Raw genomic sequence first — 10,186 nt, forward strand, 5'->3', positions numbered from 1 at the left:
CTGTTGCCCAGGCTAAAGTGCTGTGGTGTCAGCCTAGCTCACAGCAACCTCAAACTCCTGGCTTCAAGCAATCCTCCTGTCTCAGACTCGTGAGGAGCCGGGCGTACAGGTGCCTGCCACAATGGCCAGCTAATTTTTCTGTTTGTTTTTTTTTTTAGACAGAGTTTTACTATGTTGCCCTCGATAGAGTGTCCTAGCATCACAGCTCACCATAACCTCAAGCTCTTGGACTCAAGTGATTCTCTTACTTCAGCCTCCCAAGTAGCTAGGACTATAGGTGCCTGCCACGATGCCCGGCTATTTTTTGTTGCAGTTGTTATTGTTGTTTAGCTGCCCTGGGCTGGCTTAGAGCCTGCCAGCCTTGGTGTATGTGGCTGGCACTGTAACCACGGTGCTACGGGTGCTGAGCCTAATTTTTCTATTTTTAATAGAGACAGAGTGTCACGCTTTTTCAGGCTGGTCTCAAACTCCTGACCTCAAGGGACTCTCCTGCCTTGACCTCTGAATGTGCTAATATTATAGGTGTGAGCTACCGCACCCAGAGTTTTTTAATATGGATGAAATGCATTTTGTATTTTGAGGGTTTTCTTTTGAAATAATTTCCAATTTCAAATTTACCGAAGATTTGCTCAAACTTCCGTTTGTCCTTTATCCAGATGCATCAACTGTTAAACATTTGTTCTCTCTGTATGCACATACATACGAATATATTACTATATGTGTATATATATGGATTATATATATATATTTGAATCATTGAGAGTAAATCGCTGACATGATAACCCTTTACGACTAAATATTAATTATAAATACTATAGTGTGTACCTCCTAAAAGCAAGGATTACAAAAGTTCAGTGAACAAATTCAGGAAGTTTGATTTCGGTACAATACTATTGTCAATCCATAGCTTACATTTGAATTTCACCCACGGTCCTAATAATGTCCTTTATGACAGTTTTTCCCCTCGATCCAGAATCCAGTCCCAGGTCACCTGTTGTATCCGGTTGTCCTATTTCTTTAGTCTCACTGGGGCTGGAACAATTCCTCAGACTTTCTTTGTCTTGACCTTTTTGTAGAATCCAGACCAGTACTTTTGTAGAATGTCCCTCGGTCTGGATATTTCCTTGATGAGATTCAGGTTGTGGGTTTGGGGCAGGAAAAGCAGAACAGCTGGGCAGCCAGTGTGGGTGGGTGGGATGCAGGGGCGAGGGGTGGTCAGAGGTAGCTCCTGGGATTCTAGTTTGGGAGAGACAGGATCCTGTACAGCCCTGGGTGGGAACAGTAGGTTCCGGGTGTGTGGGAGCCTTAGTGAGGCTTCTAGAGTGGAGGCAGTGGAGTGAGGTAGTGAGCGGAGGCAGCTTGGGGGTGGAGTGGAGGCAGCTTGGGGACAGGAGGTAGAATTGTGGGAGTCGAGTGCATCTGCTAGGTTATGTGGCCCTCTTCTGCTCTCTGTGTCTCTGACAATAGCCCCTCTATGTCCTCACCCACTCCCTGCTCTTCACCGTCCGTTCAGGCACGGTTACCTTCTGCCTTCTTCCTCCAGCCCTGCAGTGCAGATTTCCAGATGCAAACCCACTCTAGACACTGGGCCCGAGGGGACTTGGGCCAGGCTATTTGAAAGGCCAGCCCAGGACCTAGACCCAGCTGAGGCCTGCCCCACCCTGATGCCCACAGTGACTCTCCCACCCCCTATCGTCCCCCACAGGCTACTTCACCGCCCTCACCAGCCCCCAGAGCTACGAAACCCTGGAAGAGCTGGCTTCTGCCATAACTTGGAGCTCCAAGCAGCGGCCTGTTTACTTCATGTCAACCCAAAGAATTGTCACAGAGGCCAGGGTAGTGCCTGAGGACCAACTCCTCATTTTTGAGGCGGTGGAAATGTACCTCGGGACCCACTGTGCCCGCTGTGTCCTGGGACTGGGGAAGCAACAGGTCATCCTACACCTGCCCCTATCGCAGAAGGGGCCCTTCTGGAAGTGGGAGCCCAGTGCCCCTCGAACACTGCTCCAGACTCTGCAGGACCCTGCCCTGGGGGACCTCGTCTTCACCTGCCCCACCCTACCGTGGCAGTTCCTGGTCCTGAAGCCCCAGTATGAGATCCAAGCCATCATGCACAGTGAGTTGCCTGGACAGGTGGATAGGCGATGGGGGAGGGAAAGAGAGGCACCCAAGGAGCTGCTTTGATGGAAGACATCCCCATCCCCATGGGCAGCCTTAGAATTCAAGGTGACTTGCCAGCTTTTATGCTGAAGTTATTTTTATTGCTGCTCAGCTTTAGCCAATGGGAGCCTTTTCAAGTTCGTTCCTTCTTGAATCCTTTGACCTACCCGTGTGTTCTTGAGCAGATTTTCTTATCTAGAACGTTTCCTCCCCAGGAACTGAAGTTAGCTCTTTCCCAGGGAACTCTGTACCATTTTAGTGGGAAATGGTAGTGACAGACTACAATCTGGGGGGCAGGGGGGCCGAAGGTTTAATGGTGGGGGAGACTGGGTGTGGTGGCTCACACCTGTAATCTCAGCACTCTGAGTTCAAGGTGGGTAGATTGCCGGAGCTCACAGGTTCAAGACCAGCATGAGCAAGAGCCGAGACCCCCATCTTTAAAAATAGCTGGGCACTGTGGCAGCCACCTATAGTCCCAGCTACTTGGGAGACTAAGGCAAGAGAATCGCTTAGGAGAATCGCCAGGAGTTTGAGGTTACTGGGAACTATGATGCCACAGCACTCTACTGAGGGCAACAAAGTGAGATTCCGTAGTAAAAAAAAAAGAAAATGGTGGGTGGGGCTTTGGGAAGGCTGCCTGGGACAGTGAGACAGCACTGGTATCCATACGCCATTTGGAAGATGAAAACAGGACAGTGTACAGAACCCCCATGTGCCCAGCTTCCAGCTTCAACCAATTATCAGCTTAGGTGGCACAGAGCCAAATTCCCAATAATAGGACCTGAAGGAAGTCACCACCCCTCAAAGCCTCAGTGTTCTCATCTATCATATGGGGAGACTGTTCCCTGCCCTGCCTTCTGTCTGATGTGGATCAAACCACACAGTGGCTGGGCCAGTCCAGAGCCACCTCCTGAGTTGATCCTTCGGGATACTACTAATCAATGCTCGGAGAGGAAATAAATTGTCCAAGGTCCGTGTTTTTCTCAATTAGGTTTTAGTTCTCTCTTTAAACACAGAAAAGATTTGGAAAGGCACCTAGTAACATTATATTCAAAATCAAATTAAAATTTAAAAAGCGATTGAGCAGATTGGATATTCAATAGTAAGGAATTATCAAATAATTATTGTTTAGATACAGCAAGAACATTGTGGTTATTCTTTAAATAAAAAAAAAAATTTTGAGACAATCTTAACTCTGTTACCCTGGGTAGAGTGCTGTGACATCATAGCTCACAGCAACTTCAAACTCTTGGGCTCAAGAGATCCTCTGGCCTTCTGAGGACTATAGGTGCCCACCACAAAGCCTGGGTAGTTTTTCTATTTTTAGTAGAGATGGGGTCTCGATCTTGCTCAGGTTGGTCTTGAACTCCTGAGCTCAAGCGATCCACCTTAGCCTCCCAGAATGCTGGGATTATAGGCATGAGCAATTTTTAAATTATCCCCTCTTTCAGCAGGCCATGCTGACATAGCCACTCAAATCAGATGTAATTATTCTGATTTAGAATAATCCAGTGGAGAGGGAGTGGCTGGAGGTGTAGATGAAATAGATGGGCCATGAGTTAGATGTTGAAGCCGGGTGACAGGCATGTGGGAGTACGTTGTACTATTCTATTTTATACATGTTTCAAAAAAATTTTTGAAAGGTTAAAGGAAAAGAGTGGACGAACATCTGGTACAATAGGAAAATGCTGGTAAGGAAGAAAAGGTGAAAACAGGAACGAGGTCAGCAAGCCCAGATTAAGGCTGTTTGCGTGGGGGGTTGGGCACTGGGGAGGTGAGAGTCACACCCCTGAGCTGCTCCCTCTCCACAGTGCGCAGGACCATTGTTAAGATCCCCTCTACCCTGGAGGTCGATGTGGAGGATGTCACCGCCTCCACCCAGCACATCCATTTCATCAAACCGCTGCTGCTGAGCGAGGTCCTGGCCCGGGAAGGCCCCTTCCCCCTGGCCGTGGAGATCCTGGAAGTTCCAGAGGGGCCCCCCATCTTCCTCAGCCCATGGGCAAGGTCTTTGCGGAAAGGCCAGCAGCTTTGCATCCATGGCCTGGCCTCACCACCCTGGCGGGTCCTAGCCTCAAGCAAGGGCCGAAAAGTACCCAGACACTTCATGGTCTCCGGGACCTACCAGGGCAAGCTTCGAAGGCGGCCGAGGGAGTTCCCTACCGTCTATGACCTCCTGGGTGCTTTCCAGCCGGGCCAGCCACTCCGGGTGGTGGCCACAAAGGACTGTGAGGGTGAGAGGGAGGAGAATCCTGAGTTTACGTCTCTGGCTGTGGGTGATCGGCTGGAGGTGTTGGGGTCTGGCCAGATTAGTGGGACCCAAGGCTGCGACACAGACGTCTTGGTATGTCAGAGGCTTAGTGACCAGTCTGGGGAGGAAGAGTGTGAGGAGGCTGAGTGCCAAGAGCAGATTCTGCTGCCCTTGTACTTCTCTGGCAGCTTCGTGGAGGAGATGAATGACAGCCGGCGCTATAGCCTGGTGCATCTGACTGCCCAGTTCTCACTGCCTTGTGAGGTCAAGGTGGTGGCTAAGGATCCCAGCCACCCCACTGACCCTCTGGCCTCCTTCTTGGGCCTGCAGTTGGAGGAGAAGATCACAGAACCCTTCCTGCTGGTGAGCCTGGACTCCGAGGCTGGCCTGTGCTTTGAGATCCCTCCCCGGTGGCTGGACCTGACTATTGTGGAAGTCAAGGGGCAACGAGACTGGCCAGCTGGGTCCCTGCCTGTAGCCACAGTGGAGGAGCTGTCAGATGCCTTCTACTATCACCTTCGAAAGTTACCAGTCTGTGAGACCCAACGGCCCCCGCCCAGGCCCCCCAAAAGTCAGGGCCTCAGTGGGCGCAGGAGACAGAGCAGCGAGGAGGGAGGCACCAAGGTACCATGTAACAGAAATGGGCAGGGAGGGGGTCCCCTGTGGGGGTCATTGCCTCTTTGTCATGTTTCTCTTACAATCAGGTGTAACTTGCAATTTGTAACTAGCATACTTTTCACTCATTACTCTTCCTTGATGTTCACAACCCTGAGATTGGTGTGATTATCCATATTTTATGGGTGAGAAAATGAGGACTCAGAAACCCTGAGACTTGCCCATGGTCCCACTTGGTAAGTGGGAGGCAGGAACTTGAGCATAAACACTCCAAGTTCATGGTGTTCTTCGTCTCTTTGCTACCTCTGCTGCTCTTGCCAAGTTCAAGTCACATCATTTTTCGCCTAAACTATTTTAGCAGCCTCTTAGAAAGGCCAGAAGGGGGCGGTGCCTGTGGCTCAAAGGAGTAGGGCGCTGGCCCCATACGCCAGAGGTGGTGGGTTCAAACCCAGCCCTGGCCAAAAACTATTAAGAAAAAAAAATAGAAGAAAGAAATGCCAGAATGGCCTCCTAAATCATTCCGGGTCACTGATGGGTCTTGGCTCCATCTTCTGGAACTTTCTATGGCTCCCCATTGCCAGAGGATAATGCAAACCCCCCAATAGGCATCCAGATTCCTTTATAAGCTGATTCCAGTGCAGCCTCCTAGGCTGTCTTCCACCACCACATTCTGCAGTCCCTGCTCCAGCCAGAGAAGGTGACTCCTGCTTTGGTACTCACATGGCTGGCCGGCTGGGCCTTCTGCCACCAGTGTCCTTCCTCCTTTATGGTCACGGGCAGGGGGAAGCCCAGATTCCCCCTCAGCAAGGACAGTCCTGTTTCCTCTTCTGTACTTCTGCTGCACAGTGTCACTTGCAATTAGTCTTACTCGAGGGACTTTCTCTGGCTAGAGAGAGTTCTGTGGGGGCAGGAGCCTCACCTGCTCCAAGGCCAGTGATCATCTGCTGAACAGAGCCAAAGGGAATCACAGAGGGGGAAGAAGCGGGCATGCAGTCCCCACAAAAGGGTAGGCTTCATCCCACTTCACTCACTCTGTAGTCTGGGCAAGCAGCTCCCCCTCTGAGCATGTTTTCTCCGCAGCAAACCTGAGCTAATGTCACCCCCAGCACTCTTCTGCTAGCTGCTCCCTAGTGGGAGCTCACTCTGTGGCAGACCCTGACCTGCACTGTCCCGTTGGCTCGCAAGACACCTCTGAGGTAAACACTGATATTAAGAAAACAAGAGGCCCAGAGAGGCAAAGTAGTTTCCCAGCGATCACATGGCCAGCAAGTGGCAGGGCTGGGATTTGAAGCTGGGTCTGACCACACAGCCTGGGCGCCTAACTACTGTGTTCTGCTGAGGGTGGGAGGGGATGTGCTGGATAAAAAGCACTGTGGAAACTGTTACTACACATGTTCTAGGAGTGCGAGTGACTCTATCAGGATAGCTGTGGAAGCTGAAAGATGAATCCTGAGTAGTCTCAGTCCCAGAAGGGGCTGCTATCTGGGGTGGGACTAGAGCAGTCACTTCTAGACTGGGACATCTGGGGACAGTGTTGGGAAGAGCACAGCACAAGAATCAAGAGGCTTCAGCCTGAGTTTTAGCTGCTGAGGGAGGGACATTAGACCCTGTCAATGCTGTTGTCCCTGAATCAGTAACTTTTCCTCTCTGGGCATAGTATCGTCCACTGCTGACCAGCGGAGTGGCACCATTTGCTCTCTACAGCAGGGCCTGGTGCAGGCTTAGGGGCCTCAGGCATTCTGGGTCCAAACCTTCGCCCTGCTATAGACGCCCTGTATAAGGTTTGACAAGGCACGCTCTCTCATCATACATAAATTGGGCATTGAAATAACCATGCATGGCTTGGTACCTGTAGCTCAGCAGCTAGGGCGCCAGCCACATACACCAGAGCTGGCGGGTTCGAATCCAGCTCAGGCCTGCCAAATGACAATGACAACTATAACCATAAAAATAAATAAATAAATAAATAAATAAATAGCTGGGCATTGTGTTGGGCGCCTGTAGCCCCAGCTACTTGGGAGGCTGAGGTAAGAAAATCGCTTGAGCCCAAGAGTTGGAGGTTGCTGTGAGCTGTGATGCCACAGCACTCTACCCAGGGTGACATAGTGACTCTGTCTCAAAAAAAAAAGAAAGAAAGAAAGAAAGAATCACATAGAAGGTCACCCGAGGATTAAATGAGGAGATGTGCATATAATATCTAGCCATAGTAGGAATTCAGCAACAACCCGCTTCCTCCTGGGACCCCTCTCAGCTCTGCCATGAGGCTTTGTGGCTACTTTCTGAGCTGTCCCCACTTTAATTTTTCCTCTTCAGCCAGAGAATTAAGGCCCCAATAGAGCCCCTCTGTGGACACCCAGGGATACACATCTCCAGCCCCCCAACCCTTTTCTCATCTTCCAACTGGACTTTATTCTCCGTTGCCTAAGAATATTTCATGTGTTGGCCTGGTACCTGTAGCTCAGTGGTTAGGGCACCGGCCACATACCCGGGGGCTAGCAGGTTCGAACCTGGCCTGGGCCTGCTAAACAATGACAACTGTAACAACAACAACAAAATAGCCGGGTGTTGTGGCAGGGGCCCATAGTCCCAGCTGCTTGGGAGGCTAAGGCAAGAGAATTGCCTAAGCCCAAGAGTTTGAGGTTACTGTGAGCTGTGATGGCATTCTACCAAGGGTGACATAGACTCTGTCTCAAAAAGAAAAAAAGGCTCAGCGCCCATAGCACAGTGGTTACAGCACCAGCCACATACATTGAGGGTGGCGAGTTCAAACCCAGTCCAGGTCAACTAAACAACTGCAACAAAAGAATAGCCAGGCGTTGTGGTAGGCACTATAGTCCCAGCTACATGGGAGGCTGAGGCAAGAGAATCACTTAAGCCCAAGAGTTTGAGGTTGCTGTTTGCCGTGATGCCACAGCACTCTACCGAGGGCGACATAATGACACTCTATCTCAAAAAAACCCCAAAACCAAAAAAACATAAATGCATCAATGAACACAGTTATGATTCAATAAAAACAAAATATAAAAATAAAATTTCAAAAAAAAAAAGAATATTTCATATGCTTATAGCAAAATCACCTGGGTCCTTAGAGGTCCTGCCCTGAAAAGGAAATAGAGAGGGAAGCAGAGGAAGTGACATTTTAAGTGAATTACATTTCATGGACTGTATGTGCCCAATTCTGGGGACCCTGCTGATTTCTGTTCTTTTTCTCCAAAGTCTTCTCAAATCCCAGAAGTACAGGAACCTCCTCTGCTGCCCAAACCTGAAGTGAAGACATCACCAAAGTGCACCAAGGACATCTCCAATACGTACAGCAAGATTCCTGCCTCTAAGAGTGGCCGAAGGTCCAAAACACAGCATGTGGGTGAGTCCCTGCCGGGCCCCACTCACCCTTGGCCTTGCTTCTCCCCTCCCTCCTCTCTCCTTTTCTGTTTCTTTCCCCTCTGACTGCCCTGCCCATCAGAAGAACCCTGTGTGGTCTGTGTGGACCGGCCTATATGGGCTGGGCTCAGGTGGAAAGATCCCAGTTGTCTCTCTCTCATGGGCTCTAGAGCCCTGGCAAGAAAAGTAACTTTAGTCCCCAACACATTACCCTCCCTGCGACATACAGGACAATGAAATGGTTACAAAGTGTTGAAACAGAACAAATAGTGGTTTCTGGGCTAGCAAAGACCTTAAAGCATCCAGGCCAACTCCTTCCCTATATAGGTGAGGAAACTACCCTAAACTGAGGAAGGAACTTGCCTAAGCCAAAGATCCTCATTGACTCTTTTTTTGTTTGTTTTTGTAGAGACCAGGTCTCACTATATTGATCAGTCTGGTCTCAAATTCGTGGCCTCAAGTGATCCTCCTGCTTCGGCTTCCCAAAGAGTGAGAGTTACCAGTGGGAGCCACCGCACCCAGCCCTTCATTGACTCTTTTGCAGATGAAGATGAACATGATTATGAAGAAGTAATTGAGCACTTTAGGAAAACCATGTAGGTTTTGGAGTAAACCATGCTTCCTAACTGCTGCTTCTCAGGGAATCTGAAACACCAGCCAACCCTTACAAGCTTCTAAAAGGGCCTGGGCAAGGACTCACAGAAATCAGACTGCAACAGGGAATGGCTCTGTGGGGACTGATTCAAAATAGGGCAGCTTCCTTCAGGTTCTAAGCTCCTGTCACTGAGGGTGCCTTTCCTGGGCCCAGCACCCGGCACATGGTATACAGAGGAACCAGTGGAGTTGCACTCAATTCTGCATCCCGACCAGTGGTCCCAGAGAGGAGTCAAAGAGGCCACCAAACTTGGGGATGGCAGCACATTGCCATCTGCCTCTCGATAAAGGAGCTTCAGTCTTGATCACACTGCACTGACAAACTTTTTAAAATGTTTGCCACTCCCCCCTTTTCCTCCCTCCTGCTTCCACCTGCCCACCAAGCTTTAACGCCTGTGAGACCGGAATTGTGTCTTCCTGGTCACTGAATCACCTAGCATATGGGGGCTGCAGGGGGGAGCCTGGCTTCAAGAGCAGAAAATTAGTGAAATGAGGGAAGCCAGTTGAAGACCTTTGTGGAGACCCCAGGTTGCAAAAAACTGGTAGGTTTCATCAGATGGTGCTAAGATATTGTCAAAGTTGTAAGTGACTATCCAAGATCATTTCATTCTAAAGGCACAAAATAAAAATGACATTGCCAAGTGCAGTGGTATGTATCTATAGTCCCAGCTACCCGAGAGGTTAAGATGGGAGGATGGCTTGAACCCAGAAGTTCAAGACTAGCCCAGACAACATCACCTCAAGAACTTAGTTCCCAAGTATTTAGTGGTTTTCTGGACATATATATATATAAACAACTGAGCTTCTGTATCAGTGGTTCTCAACCTTCCTAATTCCGCGACCCTTTAATACAGTTCCTCGTGTTGTGGTGACCCCCAACCATAAAATTATTATTATTATTATTATTATTTTTGAGACAGAGTCTCAAGCTGTCCCCCTGGGTAGAGTGCCCTGGCATCACAGCTCACAGCAACCTCCAACTCCTGGGCTCAACCTCCAACTCCTGGTCCCTCCCAAGTAGCCAGGACCACAGGCGCCCGCCACAGCGCCCAGCTATTTTTTGGTTGCAGCCGTCATTGTTGTTTGGTGGGCCAGGCTGGATTTGAACCTGCCACCTTAGGTGTA

At 49.7% G+C, this 10,186-nt stretch overlaps 1 protein-coding gene across 2 annotated transcripts in view; it reads left to right on the plus strand.

The window, feature by feature from the left end:
- THEMIS2 (thymocyte selection associated family member 2) overlaps nt 1-9,821 on the plus strand; it is a 15,329-nt gene extending 5,508 nt beyond the window's left edge. Inside the window, exons 3-6 of one of the 2 annotated variants that reach the window (XM_003799828.3) lie at nt 1,706-2,116; nt 3,972-5,035; nt 8,243-8,390; nt 8,952-9,821. In XM_003799828.3, the coding sequence (XP_003799876.1) occupies nt 1,706-2,116; nt 3,972-5,035; nt 8,243-8,390; nt 8,952-9,007 (1,679 nt within the window). In that variant the 3' untranslated portion in view covers nt 9,008-9,821. Of the gene's footprint in view, nt 1-1,705; nt 2,117-3,971; nt 5,036-8,242; nt 8,585-8,951 lie in introns of those variants that run through there. The other variant, XM_023519122.1, reaches the window with a different exon arrangement.
- Nucleotides 9,822-10,186: the final 365 nt, after the last annotated feature.

The sequence above is a fragment of the Otolemur garnettii genome, unplaced genomic scaffold (assembly GCF_000181295.1).
Source record: "Otolemur garnettii isolate 467f Iridium unplaced genomic scaffold, OtoGar3 scaffold00156, whole genome shotgun sequence".
Lineage (NCBI taxonomy): Eukaryota > Metazoa > Chordata > Mammalia > Primates > Galagidae > Otolemur > Otolemur garnettii.